Consider the following 26,734-nt stretch of genomic DNA (forward strand, 5'->3'; position numbering starts at 1 on the left):
TGCACTGAAAATATTTAATCCATTTAAATAAAACCTTAACAGCTGTGAACAAATAGGAGGCTGCATACCTCAGGCGTGGCTACACCTAGTTTCCCTCCTGGTGCTGAAGGCTGCCCCACCATCCCAGTGCTCAGGTACAGAACAGCAAACGACCACTCTGGGGGCAGAAGGCACAGACTCACAAACTCTTTGGAACTGAAAAGCAGGAACTTGTGTTGCTTCAAGTGTTCTTCAGAGGTGTATCTCAGTTGACCTACAGCTTGTTCTCTGCTCCACATCACAAAGCCTCTGACTTCCCTCGGTGGAACTGGGAACACACAAAACCAGACAGTTTGTCCCTGGCCTTACTATAAAGTGAAGGTTTGAGAAAAGATAAGTACAGTGGAAAAGAGTTTTGGTAGCAGCACGTAAGATACACAAGTTCTGACCTTTCTTAGCTCTGCAAAGGCTGATCCAAAGGCAGATTTCACCTGGGTTCTCTCCCTGATCCACAGGGGCAGCTTGTTGAAGATGGCAGGGCGCGTGTACCTGTGGTCCAGGAGCAGGATGCTCGCAAAGTCCTTCTGGTGGCGAATGGCTCTGCCTGTGCAGGGCGAGCAGCCACATTAAAAGGGTGCTTGTTCTCAGGCAAGGGTGCATTTTCTCAAGCTTGTGTTCCCCCCAGCTATACTTAGACTGACTGTTCCTTTCCCCACCCTCCCACCTCAGCACGGTCTCATCCCCTATCCCCCCAGCCTGTCTGAGGAAGGATGGATTACCTATCGACTGGTTTACTGCCTTCATACACAGGTTTTCAATCAGCACTCTGCTAGGAGCCTGGCCAGCAGCCCTGGGCTAGAGAGGAGAAAGAGGGAAGACCGAACATGAGGCAGTTGTAAATCAAACTAGGGAGTCTTAATGATAAAGTGAGTTTTACCCCTGCAGAGTGAGGAGGTGGCCAAACAGACCCCAGGCCAAGAGTAAGGAGGGACAGAAGAAAGGCTGCAGCCAGAAAACTGTATTTGTGCATTCATAAAGAGCCAGCCCAGCACCCTTTGAAGGCAGAAAACTCATCCCCAGCTGCCCAGCATCTCCAGTGGGCAGTGGGAAAGAACAGACGAGCCAAGAAGAGAAACGATCCTGGCAAGCAGCTGCTACCACCACACCACTTCCTCTGGGACAAAAGGACCTTGCTCCCCTTGGAACACATTGTTCCCAGCAAGCTTTGGTGTCATTTCCCTCCACTGAGTTCCTTCCCTGGGTTTAGGGCCCCTTGTACACATGCAGCGTGGAGAAGGCTGTGCTCTCGGTACCACACAGTCCTGGAAACGAGAGCAAGCTCAAAGGAAAAAGTGTCTCTGAAGGCAGCCCTGGGGAAAGTTAATGCAAAAGAGCAGAAGTGAAAGAGGCAGAGGGGTAAGTGTCTCCATTACCATTGTTTTGTCAAGCCAAGTCATTTTTTCCTGGAGCTCTGGAGATTTAATGTTGGGGTAAGGCATTCCCACCATAATCACGCACCTGCAAGGGGCAAGGGAGGACTGAATTATTCTTAATGCCTCATCCGAGAGCACTTTGCCAACAGACTGGTAAATGAGAGGTCACTGCACACCTGAAAGGCAGCCAGCCCTGAAAACCAGAGGCAGCAATAAAGCACAGTGCTCTGACAGGCACCTTCTGAGGGGAAAGCTGCAGAGGGATTCAGGGTGCCAGAACAAGGGAAGACTGCAACACAGTGAGCCCAGCTGCCTGACTCACAGGAAAAGGAGTCTGGACAAGTGGGTTCTACATCATCCAGCAGCCTCAGTCCCAGGGGTGTAGGCATCAGCCCCAGCCAGGTGCTCCCCAGCATTTTCTATCTCTGCAAGTACTAATCAGCACCCCTACCTTCCCAAGCAGCCCCCCCTTACCTTCCCAGGTCATCAGAGAAGTTGATCCCTTCGCTCATTTTGCCTCCAACTACCGAAAGCAGCAGGGCCCCCGTCATCTGTCCTCCTGCCTGGCCACAGCGCTGCAGGAGAAGCACCAGCACCTTCAGCCAGTGTAGGGAAGATCTCTGCGCCCCAGAAGCACTCCCACCCCCTTGGGCCAGAGCCCCCTTCCCAGGTGAAAAGCCACAATGCCCCCTGAGCACCACTCCCATGGGCAACCAGGAGTGCTGTGTGCCCCCTCACCTGCCAGCTCAGCTCACCTGGATGCACTTGGCATATTCCACCAGCACCTGATCCACCTGGTTGGCCTTCTTGGGCTCCTGAAAGATCTGTCACAGACACAGCATCATCAGTTGCAGCAACAGGAAGCAAACCATTTAAAGCAAGCAAATCCCTTAACTCCCCTGCCCTTGAACAGCACCTGGAATGAAGGTGAGGGAAGGGCAAATTGCCTTAAAGAACCACCTCAAGCAGCACCTTTCCCCTCCCCACTGCACATCCCTGACAGCACTTCTCAGCTGTTCAACTGAGGGCAGCAGCACCTGCTCCTGCCCCGCCAACGTCCCCTTTCAGCTCTGGCAGATTGCTCTCCTGCTGCAAGAAGTTGCAGGTCATCTGTGAGTCGGAAGGCAGGAGGGCAATGGGCACCTCTTCCACCTCTGAATGAAGATCCAGCGGGGTGAGGAGACTCTCCACCTGCAAGATCTTGGAGGATGGTGACAGGGCCAATCAATTTGAATCACCAATTTATCCCCTGCCCAGGGAATAAATCAGTTTTCTATGCAAAGCATACATAAAGTAATATTTCTTTATGTTATTCTAGCATGCCCAATTAGCTTCAGAAGGCCCCTGCATTTAATTAAGCTGTGTTTTGACAGATGCTGCACTCTGGCCTAAATCACAAGTTGTTTTCCTAGTAAGCAAGAGGTGCAAAATCTCTCTTTTCTGTGACAGTAAAGAACTTACAGGACATGTTTTCTCTTGGTTAGCAAGAAATTCTATCAAATTTTGCCAGACAAAATACATCTTTCTATAGAAAAACAACTGGCCATTACAAACATAAACCAAAAGTATTTAATTTACTAAACAGCAGCTATTTAATCCTCTTTTAAATTGATTTCCCCTGTGTAACTTAAGACATCATCCCAGTGTGATCTCACCACTGCCACCTCAGGAAAGGCTTCAACCTTCCTCTGCTACGGCAGGATCTTGTGTGTGGGCAGCTGCAAGTCACGCTTGCTGCACTTGTATGAAATTGCTTTGCCTGTCAAATTTGCTGGAGACTGCAAAGGCCAAACAACAACAAATGAAGATGTGGAGGGCAGAGCACACGGCAGGACTGTGGCACAAAGCCCCAGAGGCACCGGGCGGCTGACGGGACCCCAGGACACACCGGGAAGGAACAAGGGGCCAGAGCTGTGCAAAACACGTAGAGAAGCTGCAGCGTGACGCTTCTACCACAGACACATACACGCAGCTCTAGGGGTCAGAACAGCTGCACCGAGGCTGCAAAATACCTAGGACTCTGCTCTGCTAATCCACACACTCGGTGATTTAGCTTTTGGTAGTGACAGAGGTGTCACAGAAGTGACAGCCGGGGTATATGTCATTCTCTCTTTCCTTCCTGGCGCATGATCCAATATTCCTGCTCACGCCCTGAGACAGCTGGACCGCCTGACCTGCAGTACCCACCCTTCAAATACTTGTGAGAGTCACTGCAAAGGTTTTGTATTTACAGTCATCTTCCTGTCTAATATTTCTCACCATTCTTCAACAGGAGTCACCCCCGCTAGTCTGGCAATTCTCAGCTCTGCACTTCTACCAGAACCTCCCCACAAAAACCCTTTGTCCTGTGAGCTGCAGGCTGGTCCCACTCTGCCTAGCCCCTAGTCATGCTGGTCTGCATCCCCGGGACACATCGCTGAGCCTGGGAAAAACAAGTTCCCTCAAGAGCTATGGAATGCAAGGACTGTCGCACCCCCCACGGCCACCACCCAGGCTGCGCACTTACAGAATCTATAGCTGCATTTAATCTAATTTAGATCCCAGCTCAGTGATCAGCCGCCCGGGAAGTATCATTTATTCATTACTGGAGGGATTGGTTAGATAAACATCTGCCCTGCTCTGCTGTGCAGCGTGTGAGCACAGCTCAGCGAGACAGCCCTGTAATGCACGGATAATTTGATTTTTGAAACCTCCATTTAAAGCACCAACTGCCCCTGGCTGCACAATTACCTTCTTCTTAGTTGCCAGGCGGGTGAGCAGCCCTGTCCTCTCCCAGTGTGCGTACACCTGCTTCTCGTACTCGTAGGAGGGGAAGAAGCACACCACACCCCCTGGGATCACGTTGCACAGGTTGCAAAGGATTCGACCCGTCTCATCCATCTACAAGAGACATGGGAGCATATTGCAGCTGACAGGAGCTCTGACTAACACTGCTCCAGTTCCGTGCTCGGTCCCAGGATCACACGTCCCCTGCAACGTGCCTTAGAGGAGGGAAAACGTAGGAAATATGCCAGGCCTGAGAGAGCTCTCTAGGAGAGCTGGGCATCACCAAAAAGCTCTTCACTGCTTGGCCTCTCCTCCTAGTCAAGAGCTCCTATTACTGCTGCAGAGCACTGGTCATTCAGGAAAGGATGGTTTATGTCCAGTGGATGGGACCTGTCACACAGAATAGATGTGGAGAGCTAGCTAGCACATCTGGTAGAGATTCAGCAGGGGTAGAGATCCAGTGTCTGGCCTTGGGTACTTACTGGCTCACCAAAGGAAGAAGGAAAAAGTGCACAAACATCTGTTGCCACCCCTATAGTTCGGCCTGCACTCCGCGGGGCTGCCAGGCCGGGCTGGCACAGAGCCCTGGTCCTGCTCTTGGCGGGGATAGCATCAATTCTCTTCCTAGTAGCTGGTACAAGGCTATTTTGGATTTAGGTCGAGAATAATGTTGGTGACACACTGATGGTTTGGTTGTTGATAATTAGCACTTAAGGATTTTCCAGTTTCCCAGGCTCTGCCAGCAAGCAGGGGCACAAGAAGCTGGAGGGAGCATGGCCCAAACTAGCCAAAGGGCTATTGCATACCACAGAACATCATGTCCAGTGTATAAACTGGGGGGAGTTGGTGAGGAGGGGCAGATCACTGCTCGGGCATTGGTCAGCAGCTGGTGAGCAACTGCATTGGGCAGCACTTGAGGCTGTTTTGCTCCCTTGGGTTTTAGTTCTTTCTCTTTTTGTAATATTCCTTTTCATTACAGCTATTATTATTATTATATATTATTGTTGTTGGATTTTCTCCCATTTTAGTTATTAAACTGTTCTTATCCCAACCCACAAGTTTTACTTTATTGTTCTGATTCTCCTCCCGATCCCACTGGGAGTGAGTGAGCTGCACAGTGCTTAGCTGCTGGCTGGGCTTAACCCATGACAGCTCTTCAAATGGTGAAGCACAGTCAGAAACCTCCTCCTGATGCCCAGAACACAAAGGCAGGATCTCAGTACAGCCAAACAATGGCTGCTAGTATTTCTTCATCTCCAGTAGCCGCCTCTGAGCGGGCAGCTCCAAACTCCTTTTGCTGCTGTTCTGTCCCAATTACTTGGCAACACGCCTGCCCCAAATCCTATGGATTTCCCTTACCGTGGCTTTGGATCAGCTCACCTTTCAAACTGTCCTATGAAAAGCACATGAAACAAGAAAGAGATACCAAGGAAGGGAACAAAGGAAAGACTGACCATCTGGGGCAGGTCTCTCATCTGGTAGGTGAACTCCAGCTGCTGGTTGGAAGGACCACTGCAGAGGATTATAGGTAAAATGTTTTCTGGAGGAATCACATGTCCTGGAAACAAAAAAACACCCCACCCCACGTGTAAGTCAACGTCACTGCTGTTAGCACAAACCCCACAGCTGAAGAGCTTTACCTATGTGCAGTGGCAGATGCACATGTTACGCCCGAGTCACTCAGCTGCTGTGACTTACGTTCCCTGAGGCGCTGGGGAGAAGGCACAGCACGCTGAGTGCCGACACCAGCCAAAGCCACGGAGGAAGCACTGGCTGGAAGGGGACTTGGCTGCCACGATTTTTAGGAAAGGTGCCATGTTGCTCAGGGTGCTGACAAACCAGCACCAACAGCAAACTGCAGCACTCGGGTCTCACAACCCCACACCCCGTGGGCACACTCACCGCAGGAGAACTCCACCACACGCGCGGGGCCCACACCAGCGCGGGACAGCAGCTGCTCGCGGAAGTCGGACACCTGTGAACCACACGCCACATGGTGAAGTACCCGCGGCCCAAAACACACTCCACCGGCAACCCTGGCTCGGCCGCTCCTGCAGCGGCACTGAGGGAGGGCGGGCTGCCCCGCAGGGAAGGTGGGCTCCCTCCCTGACAGAAAGCCGAGGCCACGGGAAGGCGGAGTGCACAAGCCAGGGCTGGGAGGCACGCCGGATGGGCCTCCGGGATCTACACAGAAATGCCACCGCAGTCCCAGCCCGGCCCGCGGCCGCTGCCCACAGCACAGCCCGGCCCAGCGGCCCCGGCCCCGGCCCCGGGCCGGCGCCTCAGCCCCGCAGCGCGCCCCGGGCCCCGCCGCGCGAGGAGCGGCAGCGCCCCCTGCGGGCCGGCCGAGGCGCTGCTCCGGCGGGCAGCGCGGTGCTGGTGCCGCTGCGGTGGTCCCTGGTGCCCTGCCTGCGCTCAGCCAGCCTCTCAGCCCAACACACTCCGATTGCAGATCTCCCTCTGGCCCCAGAAACCGGGTACCAGGGCTCCCAAGCACTACCCGGGCCACAGCTTGGACTGCACCTACGTCCTGTCTCCGAGTTGTGGGCTGAAGGGTTGAAAGTTGGAATGGTGGCCTTCCAAAAATGAGGTCCTGTACTTCACACTCCCCTTCCCTCCTTCCACACCACAAAGAGGAAACTTTGGGACATTCACATCCCAGAATAGTATAAATGCAACTGAGATACCTGACACTCTCCCCACTGCCCTCAACTGTACAAGGCAAACACACCATCCCTTAGTGCTAAAAAGCGACAAGAGGTGGATGATAAGCTGCCTGCCACCATACCAGTACTGAAGTCCTGATTTTTCTGAAAGATCCCCTATGGGACAGCCCCTGTAGGATCCCTGTCCCTTCAGAAGGTCAGATGGCTTTGCAAGGTCCTCCAGCTGCTATCCGTGCTAGTTGCTATCGTGAGCTCAGCCTCAGACTGTATCGTCTTGAGGATGAGAAAGGCTGACAAAGGCAATCCCGCCCTTGTATAACGGCAGCATGATGCCTCATGCAGGGAAAGTGATTTGGGAATGATAGGAAAGTAGGTAGAAGAGGTCTTTTCCCACCCATGCCACGGGAAGTGAGAAGAGCACATTCCAGTGCAGCCCAGCTGCTGTCTTCCCATGCCTGCTTGCAAATACCAGCAGAGACCTCCCGAGAGCTCAGTGTAGCTTCCTTGTTCCCTCACCGGCTGCATGGTGCCCCCAGCAATGATCACAGCACGGCATTCTTCCACCACTTTGGCAAAGTGGACAGCTGGGTTCAGCAAGAGGAATTTGAGGCTGCTCTGGCCAACCGTGCCTGGGAAAAGGACAGAGACAACATCAGTAGCCAGCTGTGACACACAGAGACATGAGAAATTCTCCCTCCTGCTCTGGGCACTCTCAAAACAAGGACTTGCTATTTGACACTGCCAGAGGCAGTAGCAGGAAATGTCAGCCTGGGAGTTACCTGCTGCTTCCTAATCTTCCCAGAGCTGCCAAAGAGGCACAGTAAACTGCATGATGAAAACTGACATCCAAAGTGAGAGCAGCGCTCTGCAAACCCTGCCCCCAGTGCCCTTGGCTGAGAATTCTCAGGAGCATTCAGGAGCGTTCTCTGAGAGAGCCTGCCAGTCTCTATCACAGAAGGCACAGGTACATTGCTGCAGTCTCCCTCCAGGCCTGGGATCTCCTCCCTAACTGCTAGTGAAGCACCTCGCTCGTGACTTAAGCCCTTTCTCCCCAGCCTGCCCTTTCCACTACCTTGCTTGTTGAGAATGACTCTGCCATCTTGGTTTGCATTTGTAAGGGCTGAGAGAAATCCTTCAATCTGCATCAGTGGAGAGGCAGCTCGGAGCTCATCGTTCTCAGCCCCCACCGGAGGGCTCTGGGGAGTACCTGCTGGCCCAGGGAGAAAAGGAGAGGCAGACAACTTAGGCCACTCTTCTAAAGAAAGAGACTAAGCACAGAAAATACAGATGTGTCCTTTCTCTGGGAACATGATACCTGGTCTACACATGCAGGCAGAGAACAAAGACCAAATAAAGGCAAGAATCCAAATTCTGTCTCATTGCTGGGGGAGGGCAAGGAAATATATAAATAGAAAGATCTGGTTTGTGTAGCTGGAACTACTAAATGGAGCTATCTGTGGTAGCTCCGGTCCCAGGGCAGGACAGATCTTGAGTATGTTCAGTGTAAATGTAGAATTGCATCATCATTCAGCTTGGAAAAGACCTGAGGAGATCTTCTAATCACATGTGTAGTTGCCTAGGTCATCTAGTCACATACATTGAAAAACCCCAGTGCAAGACACTTTCTGAAGCTTCTTGTTCTTCAAATCTGCCTCCCCCTTTTCCTCGTGCAGACAGACACAGGTTCCACATCCTCACTTTGTCTGCAGGTGCACACTTGGAGGATGTCTGAGCTCACCTTCTTTATCAGATCCCTGCTGGAGGCTCAGAAGAAAGTTCTGCAAACCACCCAACTTCTGGTTCTCCTTGTTGGTCTTGACAGCCATGGCAGGGCCTCCATATCGCTCCACAAACCCAAAAAGCTGCGAAGCAAAAGCCAGAAAGACTAAGGCTGCCAACAGCAGAAATCAGACAAGATAAAAACAGGTTTGCTGGCCTGCCACAGATAAAGTTCCTTGATAGGTGTTTGCAAACAAGCCCAATCAGAATCTATCAGCACAGCCCCGAGCTCCCATTCCTTTCCTCCACCCACTGAATCAAAATCAAACCAAGTCTCTGATGTTTGCACCTCCAGCGCAGTACAGCTGGGTGCTGCAGGCTCGTGGGCTTAAGGCCAAGCAGCACACAATTAGCACCCACTGCAGCCCTGGGGTACACCACATTGTGTGCTTCTTTGCTGTACAAAAGAAGTCCACAGAGTGCTTTTTGCAGGAACCATTTTGTTTGCAGAGCAGGGTGGAGAACACAGGTTCCCATCCCAGCTGCTGCATCTTCCACTTCAAACTCAGTGTGGAAAACAGCGTTTGAAAGCTGTTGACCATAAAGCCTCGGGGGCAGTACCTTCCTACTGATGAGGCTCTTCTCGCAGTAACGCTGAACCTGTTGGAGGAAGACAGAAAAATGACCTGGTACTCAACATAGAGTCATAGAATCACAGAATGGTAGGGGTTGGAAGGGACCTTTAGAGATCATCCAGTCCAATCTCCCTGCTAAAGCAGGTTCACCTAGATCAGGTCACATAGGAATGTGTCCAGGTGGGTCTTGAAAACCTCCAGAGAAGGAGACTCCACACCCTTCCTCGGCAGCCTGTGCCAGGGCTCCCTCACCTGAACAGTGAAATAGTTTTTCCTTATGTTTAAATGGAACTTTTTGTGTTCCAGCTTTCCATCATCCCTTGTCCTGTCACTAGATAAAATAGAAAGAAGGGATGCCCCAACCTCCTGTCATCCACCATTTAGATATTTGTAAATATTAATGGGATCCCTCCTCAGTCTCCTCCCTTTCTCCCATCCCACTGCCCTTGATCCCTGTCCAGCAGGGATATCCATTGCTGCTCTTGCACAGCTTTTCCTGAGTGTTACCTCCCAGACAACAGTTTATGACAAAGGTGTTTCCAGGGTGGAAACACACGCTGTTAAGGTGCTGTTTTGTAGGTTCAAGGCAGGGGTTAGGTTATGGGAGTATAGTTTCTTCATCCTCAACCCTTACAGTTCAGCTTTGCCTACAGCCAGCCTCTGCACACATAAATGTTTAATGGCTTGCTTCCCTCCTTGCCAAGGCCACCTATCCATCTTTAATGTGCCATTATCCAGATGGCAGTGCAAGAAATCTCTGCATTGGGGAGCTGGGGGGGAATCTGCTGGACAGCAGGTCCTGCCCTGTGGGTCTTGGCTCTACTCCCAACTTTCACACACACCCCCTGATAACCTTGAACAAGTCACTACCACCTGTGCACCAGCAGATGACAACCTTTGCATTACCTTGAAGAGGTTGATGTTGTCAATCTGACTCTGAAAGAGAAAGTCATTGATGGATTTTAGCACCGTCCCTGAAAGGAAAGCGGGGGAAGGGAGAAAAAAACCCCATATTATTTGCTGGGCCTGCAGCTCCTTGCTACCCACACTCATGCCCCTGACTGATGGCAGCATAGCCCAGATGTTCACTCCAGTCTTACCTGTTTGGGAAACTGCCTGGCAGCTAGGATTTTGGTTCACATTACCTGTAAAGCAGGAAAACGATTCAAGAAGGCTCACAATGAGTCTGTCTTAAAATAAAGCAAGAGACTAACAACTGAACCGAAAGGGACATTGTGTCAGGACAAAACCCAAGAAATAACTAGACATCTTTAAAATGTAGCTATGCAGAGAAAACACCAGCTCGTGCTCAGTTTTTGTTTCCCCTGTAGGGTAGCCCTATGTTGTAGGACAAGTGTGCTGCTGCATCCTAAGAAACAGCACCTACATTCCTGCTGTAGCAGGAGGCAGAAGGTGAGGTGGGTGCATACAAATGCTCACACACTGTCTAGTCATCGTGCTGCAAAGATGGAGGGACAGAGACTGCAACACATCCTTCACCCCTCACCAATGCAGCAGCAGGGAGCTGGAAGACACAGAGGGTGGCAGGTGATTGGGAAGGGGGGAAGACCTGAGGAGAGCTCCATGCTCAGACCCCAACAGCCAGAACAGGAGTAATTGTGCTGCCACTGACTGCATTTTATGTCCTAGTGTCACTACCCACCTCACACCTTACTTCTGCAGCCGCAACCGTGAAGCTGAACACAGGCTGCATTTTCTAATGGAAGCACTTAACTGAGTGTGGGGAAGGAGAGAAGAGCATCAGGAACAGAATGGGAAGAGAAGTATCCTTTTGAGAGAAAGGCAGAGAGCACCACCATGCCTCTGCCTCAGAGAGCTGCATTTCCCCAAGGCAAGGAGCAAGTTCTTCATGAACTTATGACAGGCTCTCCTCAAGACACGCTGAGGCTAGGCAAACAGATCGTTAGAGGAAAGGAGCTCAGCAAATTCCAGAGGATTTAAAATCATAGCAAAATAATGTTTTCTCACAGCCTCTGCAGAGAAGGAACAAGCTCAGGGTCTAGCAGCATCCCTGGAGACAGAAGAAGTTTGCTTACCTCCCAGCATGGCCACGAAGCGCTCCAGCAAATACAGGATCTGCTTAATGTACATCAAGTTCTTTGCCTTCAAACGTTTCCTATGAAAAATAAGACAGGTATCAGGCTTCAAAATATCTTCAGGGACCATCTCAGGCAGCTGAGCCGCAGAAACAAACACCTGAACTCCCCTTTATTTTGAGGAGACAGGAACTAAGGATGATTTCTTGCATGCTTGCTCTCATTTGCGACAGGGCATAGACCTCTGCATATCCTGCCTGAGGTCACCCCACAGCACTCACCATGCACTCCACACTGTTCCTCCCATCTTACAGTTTGTTTATTACAACAGCAGTGACACCTCAAGTCCCTCTTGCAATAATGTTCCACAAAATTCAAAGCTATTAAAACTGAGGACAATAATCAACCACTGCAGGGACAAAAAGACGCAGAGCCAAACCCACATATAGTTGCCTCCTCCCCAGAGCTTACTGCCTCTGCCATAACACATGAAAGACCAAGGTCCAGGAAAGACATGAAAGACTGAATCTTTTGAAACTGCATCAGAAAGCAGGAGCTATTAGAGGAAGACATTGAGAAAGGAACTGAGAATATAAGGCAAAGACAGAATCCTCAGGGTATCCCCTTTCTCACTGCTTAATGCCAGCCCCAGGAGTCTGACTTGGATTCTAGACAGAGATAATGAAGCAAGCGGCTTTTCATCCGCAGAAGCACTAATGCAAACAACTTCCCACCAGTGAAAAGCAACAGAGACCCTGCATGTAGATATGAAAGAAGCCATGGCATCCAGGCTGCCTGCCACTGTTGTGCTGTTTTCCTCTGAGATCCTCACCTGTATCGCTCCATGTACTGTAACAGCTGGGAGTGGGCACAGCACAGCTACAGCAATGAGGAAAAGATACAAAAAAGGGAGCTGTTATTACAAAGGAGTCAAGAAAAGGCACAGTGCTGCAGGCAGAGCTCGCTCACGATGAACAAACTGGGCTATGACTCACCTGAGAGCCACTGACCTCCGCACTGTGGATACAGGTGATGGTGTCTATGAGGTTGTGTGCCTCGTCAATAATTACAACCTGGTCCTTCAGCTTGATCCCAGCAGCATTCCGGGTAGGCTCGTGCAAGAGCATCTGATAGGGCAGCACCACCAGCTACAGGAGAAGCACACACTGCCCTGACTCTAGCTCTCATCCCTACACGCCTCGGGCGCTCCCCAAGCACTCATTAAAGGCCTCTAACAGCTGGCCCCGCACAATTCAGTCAAGTTTTTTACCCTTGTTGTGGGAAAAGCAGGAAGACAGACAGGAGCACATGCTTGAGAGGGGCACTGGGATGTAAGCTGAAGAGAAATTATTATGCTACAATTGTCTATCAGCTCAGGTTACCTTTTGAATCTCCTCTAAAGCACTGAAAGCACGTCTTATGATACAGACCAGAGCAAGGAAGAAGTGCAGTGGCAAAAGCTAAGGTTACACTCGTGTTTAAGAACTGCCTCAGTTATTGAGCTCTTCAAGCATTTCAGAATGTTCACACATACTCACAGCGTCCCTATTAACTTCAAACGGCTATTCTCATTTTCCTTTGCTTCCTCAGCAAAAACACAGCTGACAGAAACCCAGCCTGTTTAGAAACTCCCACCATGCTGAGTAACGGTACTGGAAGGAGCAGGCAATCAGGTTTCACAGAATCACAGAATCTTAAGGGTTGGAAAGGACCTTGAAAGATCATCTAGTCCAATCCCCCTGCCAGAGCAGGGCCACCTTAAAGTAGGTCACACAGGAACTCCTCCAGGTGGGTTTTGAATGTCTCCAGAGGAGACTCCACAACCCATCTGGGCAGCCTGTGCCAGTGCCCCATCACCCTCACAGTGAAGAAATTCTTCCTTGTATTTCTTTGGAACCTCTTATGTTCCAGGTTGTACCCATTGCCCCTTGTCCTATCATTGGACATCACTGAGAAGAGCCTGGCTCCATCCTCCTGACACCCACACTTTATGTATTTGTAAACATTAAAGAGGTCGCCCCTCAGTCTCCTCTTCTCCAAGCTGAAGAGTCCCAGCTCCCTCAGCCTTTCATCAGAAGGGCTCCCTTCTGATCCACTCTCTTCATCATTTTTGTGGCCCTGCGCTAAACTCTCTCCAGCAGCTCCCTGTCCTTCTTGAACTGAGGGGCCCAGAACTGGACACAATATTCCAGATGCAGTCTCATGAGGGGAGAGCATAGGGGGAGGAAAATCTCTCTCGACCTACTAACCACAGCCCTTCTAATACACTCCAGGATGCCATTGGCCTTCTTGGCCACAAGGGTTTATTCTTAGAGGCATTAACTCTGTGAAGATTGCTGCACACCTTACCTGAGCAGCAGGAATGGCGTACCGGCTCCCATAATATGGGCATGCTTTGGCCTCCCTTCCCAAAGCCACCAACTGCTCGATATCCTTCACTTCCACTAGAACTTCATCACGGAGAAACTGCATTTGCTCATAGGAATAAAAGGGGCACACGGCGCGACTCACACGTCTCTTCTTCCCTTCGTTCTTCTCATCGTTCTTCTTTTCTGACAACAGGAATCAAAAGAAAGCCATGAGCAACACACAGAATAGCCTAAACCAACCCCTCTGCTGCAGAACCTCCTGGACTTCAAAGCAGGCTTTGGTTTGTGTATTTTTGACCTACTTAAAAATTATTCAGCAGCAATGTTTTGATCTCCACAGAGGACACTACTCTTGCCACCTACATTTAACCTTGTGGCACTTTCCAACATTTCTAGTACTGTTACAAAGAAGCGTATCTTTCTGTTCCAGAAGTTCCTGATCACCTTAAGACACCCAGAAAATAAATACAGCATCCCAGCCTGAAGGTCAAGAAAAGTAAAAGTGCCGAGGATCAATAGCTCTGCTCCTCCAACCTGCCATTTTCAAGCTCCTCCCCATCTCCTGCTAGAACTGACTGGCAGCATGCACTGTCTCCAGACTCTCACACCAGCCTCATCAGCGATTGCTTCCCCAGGCTGGAAGTGTTCCTACCGTGTTTGTTCTTTTGCATCTCCATGCAGCGGTTATTGATGAGCTGCAGAGCCCCCAGGCATCGCACCTCTTCATTCACACACAGGTTCTTGGGACATGCAAAGAGAGGAAGAGGTAGGGGTGGGTCACAATTGAGTGCCCTGTATGCACCCGTCAGTGAAAAAAATAGATTTCTTTAAAGCAATTTCAGTCCAGATTCTGAAATGGAAAAGTCTATCAGTCAGACATTGTGCATACTAACTGCTGCAGATACATTCAAAACAGGTAAACACTTAAAAAGGAAGGGGGGAAAAAAAAAGGGAAAAGGTGAATTGAGATGGCTCACTGCTACACAATAGCTTCTAAAAAAATGCTGTGCTAAGAGGAGTGTCTTCCCAGTCACACAGACATCCATAATACTCCACAGCAGAAAAGGTAAACCAGATTTCTGCATTTACATCAAAGGTTACGTGGCCAAAACACAGCTCACAGAAGGATGTACATCACACATATCTGTTTCAATCAGTCCCTGAGATGCCTTTTGTGGTGTCACACATCTCCTCGAAAAGCCTCTTGCTTGAAGTTGACATGACTCTGGGTCCCTTGTGAACAATCCCACATACCTGCCTGGATCCCAAGGACACCAGACGTGTGTCTTTGCCAAAAGGACTTTTTTGCACCTCATGCACAAACTGAGACAGCTGGGAGTGAGTGCGGCTGCAGTAGTAAATCTACAAGGAGAAGACAAGAAGAACATGGAAGTCAATGCCCTACCTACAACCAATCCTGCAAGAAGGCAGCCAAGCACTTCAACAAGGTTCATCTTGCTCAAGCCTTCAAAACCACAAGGGAAGACACATGTTTGAGCGTCACCTCACAACTGTTAAGGCCATCAGCCTTATCTTGGTTTTCTCCTATGCATTTGCCTTTGCTTCCATCTAATTTTCCAAGGTCTCTTGTAAAAACAGGGACTGCCATTGGAGAGTAATAAAAAGCTGTTTCTCATAGTGTGCTTTTACAGCAAGCAACAGCAAAAATTCAGCAGTGCTAGCAAAGCAAGCTGCTTAGGCAGCCAGTGTAGTCCAGGAGGAGATGAGCACAGCACAACTGCTTGCTATTATCTACAAACTTGGCAGTTCTTGGATGTTAGTTCCTAAATCCTTCTGTACCACATGACTTTGGGAAAGGTATGAGGAAACCATAGTTCTGCTCAGTCCTGCACTTTTCCATTTACTTTCCTCATCTCACCTTAGTTACATGCTCCTCTTCCAAATCATCATCATCTTCTTCCAGCCTAAGAAAAGAGAGAGCTTAGTTTCCTTTCAGCAGACCAGTGACAGTGAGAATCAAATGATACTCTACTACAAGAGAGAGGTCATGAGAGACATGGTTACATCATCTCAAGAAAAGCACCAGATCTTAACTCAGGAGTTAAAAGGAAAATCAGCTTTTTAAGAACAGTGTAGGTGTGCACAATCAAGCCTTGCTCTTGAAAAGTCTGTAGGGCTGTGTCTTTAGCAACCTCAAGATTATTATTTTTTCTTTTAAATCTGAAGCTTCTAAGCCCTGGGCACAAGCTAATCAGTGCTATACTATTCTTTGGTGAGCTTATTTACTCATTTTCCTAAAGCTTTCCCTTTAGAGAGAGTTTACCACCCTCAAGCTATTGCATAAAGAAAACCTTCAGATACTTGGCTGCCACAGAGTTCCTCAAAGGCAACGTCAGCTTAATGTTTGATAACTACACATAAACAAAACAGTTAAGTGTTTTGAAATTTTCAAGGCAGGAGGATGTGTCTAGCTACTAATGAGTCCACTTGTATTTTAAATGTATTTAACTTTCCATGCTCAAGCATGGCTTCTGGCTTTCTGCATAAAGCAAATGTATGAGAGAGAAAAGCATGCACGTGGTTTTCACACTGAAGCATGGTCTTCAGAAAAGTAAACTTCTCTCAGAGTATCCAAAGATGCCAGTGCTAATCTGTAGGGCTGAGAGCTTCCTCTGATGCCCTGTGTTGTTCCTTGCATTAGAAAAGCAAAATGTTTTTTTTATCTCACTCAGCATCCAGAGGCATTTTTTTGGGAGGCATGGATACAGGCAGGACTTTGCCACACATGTTAAGAAAAATGTGCTTTTGCAGAGATGACTTCAGGTCACTCTGATCCGTCTAACAAAAGCTTAAAAAACAAAACAAGTTCTAAAAAAAAAAACCAGCATCAAACCAATCAATTAAACAAATAAACCCCCAGAACAACCACTGCCTGGCACAGCTTGAGTGGGGGAAAAACTCTAGATCTGCACAATCAGAGGTGACATCTCTTTGATTAAGGCAAGTCAAAAATCATTAAAGAAAATGTTTTCTTGGCATGGAACACCCTCAGTCCTTACCCAGATACCACTTTCTTTTCCTCATCACTCTCATATTCTGCAAGAATCAGCTCCTCCTCATTCTGATCCAATTGCTCTAGAACATCCCCTTCAACTTCTTTTGAAAGAATCTCCTTGCTGACCTGAAGAAGGTGCTTTGTCTCATCCTCCTCAGATCTCTGAAAGGAACGCACAATGACATTATTGCCCTTACAGGAAGGGAGGTAGCACACGCATCGCTTGTCAGAAGACAGCACGTTCCCTCACACACAACACAGGGAACAGCTTGCTGGGTAAAACCCCACAAAGTTAAGCAAATGCAGTGAGGATGTCCAAAGCTGTTTAGCCCCAAAGAACATGCCTGTTACCAACAACCAAAGACTTGCCCACATAGACATGAAGGGGAAACATGAAGTCTTCTATGCAAAACACCCACTGAACTAACAGATCCTGAAATTACAGTATCAATGTAATTCAGTATTACTTGCTTATAGCAAGTAACTATAAAAGATGTCTGCCTGAGAAAAAAAACAGTGTGTAAATACACCTAACCAACTAAACATATAAGGACACCATCAAACACTCTGTACATGTTTACCTCAAAGCTAGGACAAACTCAAGACCTGTTTTGGAATGCAGAGTACAAGACTTCTCTTGCTGTTTTTTCCCTCCAGTTATGTGGTTCTTACTCTAATACAGGTCTATCACTCTAACAAAAATGCCATTCAACTGTTGAAGAATAGTTTTCTGATTCACTTTGTGTTTTGATAAAGAACAATTTGGGTTTTTTCCATCTGAGAACAGCATCTTCAGATGTTTGAGAAAACAGACCTGGGGATGTTGGTCAACAGCCATCTGAATATGAGCCAACACTGTGCCCAGGTGGCCAAGAAGGCCAATGGCATCCTGGCTTGTACCCTGTAGCCAGCAGGACCCAGGCAGCGAGGAGATAAATCAGTTGCTTTTCCAAATCTCTAGCTTTCTATCTTGCTTCTCATTCCACATGCTCTTCCTCTTTTTTATGTGACAGAAGTTTTTTGTTCCACTTTCTATTTTCTATTCCTCTCTGAACCTTTGCTGTTTTTGCCACATCCTTTTGACAGGAGTTGACCAAAACACAACGCAGCGCTTGAGATGGGGCACACTAGAAACTGATAGCCTGAAGCCTAATAAATCTGCTTGTCTGGGGACCTGTAATGGGTATTTCTGGGAAGTTTGACTCATACCATCACAAAGCTCTTAGTAAGGGAATATTGAGACCAGTTCACCCATCTCAATGGCAGAGGAATATATCTGTGAATTCTATATATGTAGAAAAGGGTCATTTCTGAACAACACAATCACATTTTCTATGAAAGTATAAAAATACAATTGTTCCTTAGCGGTGAGCAAAGTACAACCAAAGCTTAATCCAGCTTTTTTTTTTGGGGGAGAAGAGGAAAGGAGTGAGTCTTTTGTCCCCATGACTTTAAATTTAATGACAGTTCTACAGGTTTTATTCCAGAAGTACAGAGTGTTCACACAGGCTCAAAAAACAGTCAAGTATTAAAGCTTTTAAAACAAAAGCAGAGGGCCAGAAGGCCATCAGAATACACACCTTTTTCTATCCACATGTAAACACTGTCACAGGAAATCGTCTATGCACAAATTGTTTTTCATACCTGTACTTTAAAGAGAAAATTTAGCCAAGAATTTTGGATGGCTAATTTCAGTAATCTAATACAAAGAGCTCCCCAGGCAGACAGGTTAGAAAATTCAGCGTGAAACTACAGATATAAGCAAGTATAAGATAACCAAACAGAACATTCTCATCTCTGGGGGATAACTCACCTTCCTCTTCGCTGCATATTTCAACTGCACATTATGGCGAATTTTCTCAAGACGATCTTCTCGCTTTTTCCTCCTAATCTGCTCTTCCTAAAATAAAGGGAGAGTAAAGGAAAGGTGAAATGTATTTAGTCCTAAACTCTGAGTATAATTTCTTTCCTATCCCTTGGGTATGTAAAAAAAATTAACTCAGAATAAAAATGGTCAGTACACAGTCCCCTTCTCTTGGAGTGCATGCCTATTACACCTATTACGCACTATACAGTTTCCTATCTTAATGCAATCTGCATGGCAATGTCTCATCCCTCACAACTGAAGCAAAGTCCCACAAAAGGCAAAGACCACCACCGAAGTTTGCCTCAGTCATCACCCAGGGTATCAGCCTATCTGATCCTCACACACTGTCACTTTACCCATCCTCTACATAAAAGCCTGTCAGAACCTTCAGCTTATCCACCATGTCCCGCTCTTCCTTCTTCTGCACAAATGCCGTGACCCAGTCTGGTTCCCCCGCGGTGTCTTTGCTCTTGGGGTGGTCTGGCTCCACTGATGCCAGATTCTTCTTCTCCTCCTCGAGTGCCAGAAGTCGTGCCTCCTCCTGCTGCTTTTTCTCCTCAAAATCTCGGAGCCAGGAGAGGGCTCCGCAGATGAGGCTCAGTGATTTTCCCTGCCAAAGAAGCACAGAATGGCAGTGGTTGGAAGGGACCTCTAGAGATCATCCAGTCCAACTCCCCGTTAAAGCAGTTTCCCTTTGATCAAGTCACATAGCAACACATCCAGGTGAGTTTTTAAACCTCCAGAGAGGGAGACTCCACACCCTGGGTAGCCTGTGCCAGGGTTCTAACATCCTTGGAGTTTTTCCTTGTGTTTAAACAGAACTTTTTGTGTTCCAGCTTATGTCCATTGCCCCTAGTCCTGTCACTGGAAACAACATAAACACTGGCACATAAACATGATGAAACACATCAGTGCCCCTCCACAGTGAAAACCCCTGTGGTGACAGTGCCATAGACAAATAGAAAAACACAGAAGACAAAAGGATACAGCCATGGCTAGATGAAGAAACAAAAAGGATAGAAGATGGAAGGAAAACAGGTGTCTCTAGCCCTTCTCTGGCCTAGGTCTGATAAGTTAAAAACCAATTTGAATATTAGGAACCAATACCTTATATGTAGAGCCTAAAAGAAGAGTTCAGACAAAGGACATTCTTATACTATCACCAGAGACTGCTATGAACCACCAAGGACTCCCAAAGAAGCCCCCTTGGACACTTAAACCGCATGTCTAACTACCACGTAAATATGACAATTAGTTGGAGGAGAAGTAGTGAATATGTACAACTATTCCGGGAAGTTTGGTACGTGTGTATGTAACAGAATAATATAAGCTTTACCACAGGCAGCCTGCGCTGGCTGTGCATGTTAGGAGGCACGATCCCTCACACACCCGGGCCTGAATACAGCAATGCCTGCTGTTCGACTCTTACGTATCGCGTCAAGAAGCTTCTTCCTCACTTCGGTGACAACACTCCCCTCCGAGCAGGACCAGACCCGGTTCCCTTCCCTGGGTACCGCCGTCCTTCCCCACCCTGAGGGGCCTCCGTCCTCCGTCCTCCTCCTCCCGGCTAAGGGCTCACCGTGCCCGTGGGGCTCTCGAAGATCCCGACCTGGCCGGCCTCCAGCGCGCTGTACAGCGCGGCCATGAACTGCTCCTGGATGGAGTAGGGGGTGTAAGGAAAGGGGAATCGGCCTCCCCCGGGGCCCGCCGCCGCCATCCCGCTCTCGATCCGTCAGCCCCGCTTCGAACCGGGCGCCGCCGGCGCTCCGCCTCCTTCCCGTGACGCTGTGGGCCGGGCCGGCGCCCAGCGGAAGGCCGCGCTGCAGCCCGCCCGGCCGCTCGCTTCTGCTCGGCGCCAAGACGTCCCGCTCGGCCCCGGCCTCCCGCGGGACAAGCGTGTGCCCTTCCCTGCTCGCCAGCCCCGCCGCCGCTGCTTCCCCTCCCTCGCTTCCTGCTCGGGTCGGGGCGGCCTTCGAGAGCTCCTCACCGAACTGGCCCCTCTTCACCGTGTTGCTCCCATCATATACACGGGTAGAAAACGGGGTGATACTGAGCCCAAAAAAAAGGGTTTATTTAGGCTGGAACACATAGACAGTAATGAAACACTGCGATATAGAGCAAGATTATGTAATACGCAGTCACTAGCATAGTGATAAATGCAAATATAGTAATTCCTAAGTCTTTAATGCTGAACTTTATATGTTAATATTTTACAAACAATAGCGAGCTAAAGGACAGTACTGTAAAAAGGACTAAAAATCTGCCAACGGTCTCTGGACTACCAGTAGGAACTCATCATGTACCTCTTCAGATGAGGGCATCTGGGGGGAAAGAGGGGTTTTTTTGGTTAAATCAAGGCCACACGTGCCTATACTTTGTTGATGTCCCGATTTGGAAGGTGTTTCAAACTAGCAAGGACAAATCTGAGGGAAGCTGCCAGACACTAGTAATGGGCAGCATTCCATCTAGAAATGCTTGTGTATTGTGTTTTCTGGGGACAGCCACAAGAGTTTTGTGTTACTCAGCTGACATGTCACTCAGGCTTTGTGTGTGGAGGTAGGAATTTGTTGTCTTACCTAAGATTTTAAGAAGAGGAAGAGAAACAGACTGAAGTTGTGCTGCAAAATCTTAAAGACTCAAAAGATTTGGAAGCACTTTGTCAAACACTGGGTAGACTTACTACATTCATGAAAAACAAGGGAAGGTAATAAAAAGAGAGTTCCTAAGACTACTACAGTGTCAAACAAGTTTTGAGTCAGAAGCAACCCAGAATTTTTAAATTTCATCTTCACTTTAGTTGTCATTTTCCAAGCCTGATTCTCCCCATTGTGATTCTCCCACATAGTCACAGTTCTCAATTTACCCAGAAGCCGATGCCCATTCCCCAGGCTCTCAGCACTCTTCCTAAACTACCAGCGCTCAGCCCTCAGGCCTAACTCCCTGCTTCCAGACCTCCGGATAGTTTTTGCATGCAGCTGAGGCTCAGCACCTAGCCTGGACCCCAAAGTTACCGTGTCTCCACTCAGTCTCTTCCTGACGTCGTTCTCACTGCCCAATTTTTCAGGTACCCCCGAACACCGCTTTTGTTTCCCGCTCCAGCCCTATGGCAGAAGTGAACGGGAAGTGAGCATTCTCCTACCTATTGTACATTTGTAAGGTTTCTTGGCCACATGGATTTTCAAATGCACTTTAAGCGTTGAGCTTTTCCGGAAGCTTTTCCCACACTCGCCACACTCATAGGGCTTGGCTCCCGCATGGATCCTCAGATGGGCACCAAGGGCAGAGCTGTGCCTGAACATTTTTCCGCACTCCTCGCACTTGTAGGGTCTCTCTCCGCGATGGATCCTCAGGTGTACGTTGAGAGCCGAGCTCCGCCGGAAGCTGTCCCCGCACTCCACGCAGATGTGGGGCCGTTCCTCGGCGTGCGTGCTCTGGTGCTTGGCCAGAGTGGAGTGGTCACTGCACCTCCGCCCGCACTCGGCACACTGGTAGGGGCTGGGCAGGAGACTGCTGTGGTACACGGGCAAGGCCTTCCCTCCGTGGATCCGGCGGTGAGTGGTAAGCGCTGAGCTCTGGCTAAAGCCCTTCCCACACACAGGGCACTTGTAGGGCTTCTCGCCCGTGTGCGTTCGCATGTGGGTGACCAGCGAGGAGCTCTGCCGGAAGGCTTTCCCGCACTCGGTGCACTCATACGGCTTCTCTCCCGTGTGGATCCTCTGATGCCGAATGATGGCCGAGCTGTCCCGGAAACGCTTCCCGCACTCCTGGCACTTGTGGGGCTTCTCTCCAGTGTGGACTCGCCGGTGTATGATCAAGGAGGAACGGTCACTGAAGCTCTTCTCACACCGGGGGCAGCTGAAGGGTTTCTCACCCTTATGGCTTCGCTGGTGGACGATGAGATGTGAGTTCTGGCTGAAGCTCTTCCCGCACTCATTGCACTGGTAGTGTCTCTCCCCGGTGTGAGTCCTCTGGTGCCTGATCACGTTGGACCTCTGGCTGAAGGTCTTCTCGCACTCGTTGCACTGGTAGGGCTTCTCCCCGGTGTGAATCCGCTGGTGTTTGATCAGGTCCGAGTTCCGAGTGAAACTCTTCCCACATTCTGAGCAGCTGAAGGGTTTCTCTGCCAGGTGGATCCTCTGGTGCTGGCTGAGGTACGAGCTCCGGCTGAAGCTCTTCCCACACTCGGGACACTCGTAGGTTTTCTCTCCCACTTGCTGAATCCACATAGCACCGTTTCCACATATAGGTGAGTCTGGCTTGTCCCCAGCAAGAACAACCTTGCTGATGGGAGCCCTACTGCTCTCCTTGCACTCCCAGACTTCCATCCCACAGGGAGTTACCATTCCCTGTTTATTTGCAAAAGATGTCTCCACCTCACTTGCTGTCTCCACCTCCTGTTTGCAGTCCTGTCTGTGGTTGGCATCCGGGAAGGTATCTCCTGTGAGCTTTCTGGAGGGGAACAGATGTAGTTCAGTTCTCAATGGACTTTCCTGAAGAAGTTTGCCCTTCAGCGTGTCACCCATCGTCCTGTCACCTGCTGGAGTGAAGAGAGGAACTGACAATAAATAACCACTTCTCTGAGGGAGAAGTCCAAACAGGGCAGCCACAGAGACCTGCTGCGCATCAGCCACCATTAGCTAACAATGCAGAAGCTCAGTATCTTCTCTGGGCAGAGTGAGGGCATGGAGACCAAGGAGCACGGAAGGGAGTGTGACCTGAGAATAAGTGGACCAGATTGCAAAGAGGGTCCTCTGTCATCAAGTTCTAGCCCTAAAGGACAAAACTTATCACGTGCTGGACCTCAAAATTCCCATGTCTAGCAAGGTTAGAGGAACACCATCATTGCTGTCCTCAACAACCCTCACTGCAGCTGCTTCTTGTTGCCTGCTCTTCTTCCAGCATTGCCATGCTTAATCAAGAAAGGAAGCCAGCACCTCATCAACATCCGAGTTCTACTCTGCCAAGTAGACTATTTTCTTTCTTCTTTCCAGTCATGGCCCTTTTCCTTAAAAACAAACCCCTACATATTCTGCAGCAAATCATATTCTAGATTTTGTCTACAGAACAGATAGGCAAGGGAGTGGAAAGATAACTGGTTTATTAAACAAGCATGGAAATGAACATTTAGACTGAAACAGAGCATTTAGAGGTATGGAGAACATACCTTAGAAATGGATGCTGGAGCGCAAGGTGAAGCCGAGTAGCTGGATGGCACTGCTTACAGAGTTAACATCATCCTTTTATGTGTGGGAGGTCAGAGTATGAAGTGAATGCAGAAGGATAAAACCCTCAGGTTTTGTTTCAGGTGATGTGTGGATTTTGGAAGATACCAACTCCCAAAGTTTTGTTTACAACACTCAAGGCTGAAAAACATTTGTAGTGCAAATAAAGGTACAGCACTGGCCCGAGGCAAGCACCTCGAGGCAGCAAATTGAAATATTGTCAGTATGAAAGGAAGAAAAAGACCCACTTCAGTTAGTTATGACTTCTAACATTCTGAGTATAGTCTTTACTGAAAAATACACAGGATTTGATTTCATTTTAGATAGGGTCTTTTTGAAAGGGTGTTAGATAACCCAGGAGTGTGTTTCATCTTTATCGTACTCTGCCTACAAATCTTTCTGAAAGCAGAATCAATATAGTACGGGAGCAGAAGAGGCAGGATGAGTTCAGAATGTGCAGCACAGTACACAGCAAAGTTTCAGCATTCAGCTTTTCACTTCCCAGACATGCTCTATTCAGTTTCTCACCTTGTGAGCAATCTCTTAACGGTCTCAGTGTTTAGCTGCTTCTGGCTACAAAGCTGTTTCTCTTCACTCCATCCAGGAGGTTAAAACCAAGTCAGGGATTGCAGATCCTGATCAGAGGAAAGAAAACAGATGTAATAAATACCCATCACAGTAGTGGTGCTGTAGAGTGACATTACAGGAGAATAAGTATTTAGGAGACATAAAGCAACCTAGACCAGAGGAAAATGATACTGAGAAACATAAGTCAGGGTGACTGTCTGCTCTGCTACACAGACCGTGACACTGCTGTTTGGGTCCAATAACCAGGGCCAGCTCTTGTGGCAAAGATGGGGTCAACTACACATGATGCAGAGAGCTGCCTTCTCAGAAGTGTCTGGCTGTTCCTCCTCCTGCATTTCCAGACCAAAAACGCCTCCTATTGAGTTTTATACAAGAAAAATACCAATTCCTCAAACCATTTTCTCCCCACCACCCTTCTTCCTAGTGAACTAAATGAGAACATGATGTAGTTAATGCAGTTCTGTTCTGTAGGCGAACGGAAAATGCCACCTTCCCAACTGGACTGCTTTCTGCAACTGTCTGGGGTCCTGTTTATTGCATTTACCAATAAGAGTACTTTGCTTAGTTGCTCTCAGTGCCTCAGCTAGGCATACTCAGGTCTGGGTGATGGAAGAGATCTTAATCTGCTCACACATAATTGACAGGAGCAGTCCAAAGGCAGAATTTCCTGTCCTCTTCTCCAGAAAAATGGCAATTGGGCTGCCTCATTCCAGACGGAGTTTAGAGCAGAAAAAAAGTCAATCACATATACCTGTTTATGGATGATTTATTCAGCCTACATGCAACCCCACTTCTCAAGGATCTCTTTTCAGAGCAGAAGTACACTGTGCAGGAGCGGGGTTTGTGGGATAGGAAATTAGGTCACTCATTTAGCTTTCACACTACATTTGTGCAGTGGTATTTGTACAGAGGCATCTTAAGATGCTGAGGGCTCAGTGATGTCCTAGAAATGTATAGGTTACAGAAACAACACTTAGAAACTGCACATGTGAATGCCAGCTCTGCAATAGCATTGCACCCTTTTGGTCATGTGGATTCCCACCATGCCACTAGCAACAAATGTAAAATTACTCATGACTGCATGTTCATAAGAAAAAGAAATGTAAACCAGCATCTTTTCCTTTCAAAATGAGAAACAAACCAAACCAGCTGCTCAGTGATGTATTAGGGAAGGGTATTGTTACAGGTGCCGGTTGCCAAGCCCTCCCGAGGACAGAGGGAAGATTTCTCCACCTTGCATAACACCATTGTAATAAAAGAAGGCCCCTGATAAAATGGAGAGCTGACTTTTTGTTGGCCTCAGCCTGGAGTCATGTCCTTCCTGCTCCCCGCCACCTCCTCCACAGTAGATTTGGTGAGTATCACCCCTTGGGGAGATGGTGTTTCGCTCTTTCCAGCAGCAGCTGCAGGCTCTGAGCCTACATGGGAGGCAAGGAAGTTGAGTTCTCCCTCCTCATTCAATCCCCATCCATCTATAAGGCAGTGCTCCTCTGTGGGTAAGCCTGACCCTGCTGAACTATCCTTCTGATTTTAGGAGGGAAACGTCCTTCTAGTTCAGTCCCTTACTGCTGCTGTTCAAGAGCTGCTGCATGCACATAGTCAACAGGCACCCTAAAGTTGTGGGCAAGCACCTACAGAAGGCAGAAGGTGGACGCAGGAAGACAGATGATGCTGTGCAGAGGCAGGAAAGTTGTGGGATACATCAGAAAAGCACACTGTGTGATGGGTAGTAAAGATCTGTCCCCAAACAAGATGGGAAACCTGAAACAGAGCACCAGACAGGGACAAGACACTGGTCTCCAGAACAGCCATGTTTAAACAATGCTGAGTCCCCAGGAAGTGTCCTGGCTGATGAGGTAACTCAGTCCCTACAAGGCCAAATGAGGAAGGAGAGAGGTAACTAGTAGCATAGGGAGACTATGAGCCACGCTGTGCTCCTTTGAGGACAGACAGCAGCTCCAAAGGGGCTGTCCCATGAAGGATGTGGCAAGCCAGGGGAGAGCAAGCCACTACAGAGACCATGAGTCTCTGGGAGACAGGAGAGGCAGGGAGAACAGACAGCCGCCATGGATGTAAACCCAGGGAAACTAAACATCTTCCATGGGGGCTTTCTCTGGGTTTGGACACAGTGGCACAGCAAGGAGGGCTGATCCATTGCTGCAGAAGGTGGGCCACATCCAAACTCAGCTTCAAGCAGGTAGCCATTGCTGCCTTCCCCAACACAAACCCAGCACTGGGGAAACACGTGAGCCTAGCAATGGGACAGGAGAGGAAGCAATGCGTGGGCCTAGCAACAGGACAAGAGAGGAAGTGACGCGTGAGCTTAGCAACAGGGCAGGAGGGTGGGCCTAGCAAAGGGACAAGAGAGGCGGCAACTAGCAATGGGGCAGGAGGGGAGGAAGAGGGGGCAGCACAAG

At 48.8% G+C, this 26,734-nt stretch overlaps 2 protein-coding genes across 4 annotated transcripts; both read right to left on the reverse strand.

Annotated features, from left to right (window-relative positions):
• Nucleotides 1-3: 3 nt before the first annotated feature.
• Nucleotides 4-20,234, reverse strand: DDX11 (DEAD/H-box helicase 11). 3 transcript variants are annotated; one of them, XM_062010274.1, is made up of 26 exons: nucleotides 20,087-20,234; nucleotides 18,893-19,117; nucleotides 18,454-18,540; nucleotides 16,645-16,802; nucleotides 15,504-15,549; nucleotides 14,879-14,986; nucleotides 14,277-14,364; nucleotides 13,605-13,807; nucleotides 12,251-12,403; nucleotides 12,088-12,134; nucleotides 11,256-11,335; nucleotides 10,299-10,343; nucleotides 10,105-10,172; nucleotides 9,185-9,223; nucleotides 8,583-8,706; nucleotides 7,917-8,051; nucleotides 7,361-7,473; nucleotides 6,081-6,153; nucleotides 5,633-5,736; nucleotides 4,143-4,292; nucleotides 2,168-2,236; nucleotides 1,887-1,987; nucleotides 1,413-1,497; nucleotides 759-834; nucleotides 429-583; nucleotides 4-307 (listed from the first exon to the last, which is right to left on the reverse strand). In XM_062010274.1, the coding sequence occupies exons 1-26, from the start codon at nucleotides 20,222-20,224 to the stop codon at nucleotides 278-280; spliced, it is 2,700 nt and encodes an 899-aa protein (XP_061866258.1). In that variant the 5' UTR covers nucleotides 20,225-20,234; the 3' UTR covers nucleotides 4-277. The 3 variants fall into 3 exon arrangements, with proteins under 3 accessions (XP_061866258.1, XP_061866249.1, XP_061866267.1); XM_062010265.1 differs by having other exon boundaries at nucleotides 7,917-8,054; XM_062010283.1 differs by lacking the exon at nucleotides 4,143-4,292 and having other exon boundaries at nucleotides 7,917-8,054.
• A 1,374-nt stretch (nucleotides 20,235-21,608) lies between these two features.
• On the reverse strand, nucleotides 21,609-22,803 carry LOC104559532 (zinc finger protein 502). Its single transcript, XM_010204559.2, has one exon. It carries the CDS (start codon nucleotides 22,731-22,733, stop codon nucleotides 21,609-21,611), a length of 1,125 nt encoding a protein of 374 aa, XP_010202861.2. The 5' UTR covers nucleotides 22,734-22,803.
• Nucleotides 22,804-26,734: the final 3,931 nt, after the last annotated feature.

Source organism: Colius striatus, chromosome 1 (genome assembly GCF_028858725.1).
Source record: "Colius striatus isolate bColStr4 chromosome 1, bColStr4.1.hap1, whole genome shotgun sequence".
Taxonomy (NCBI): domain Eukaryota; kingdom Metazoa; phylum Chordata; class Aves; order Coliiformes; family Coliidae; genus Colius; species Colius striatus.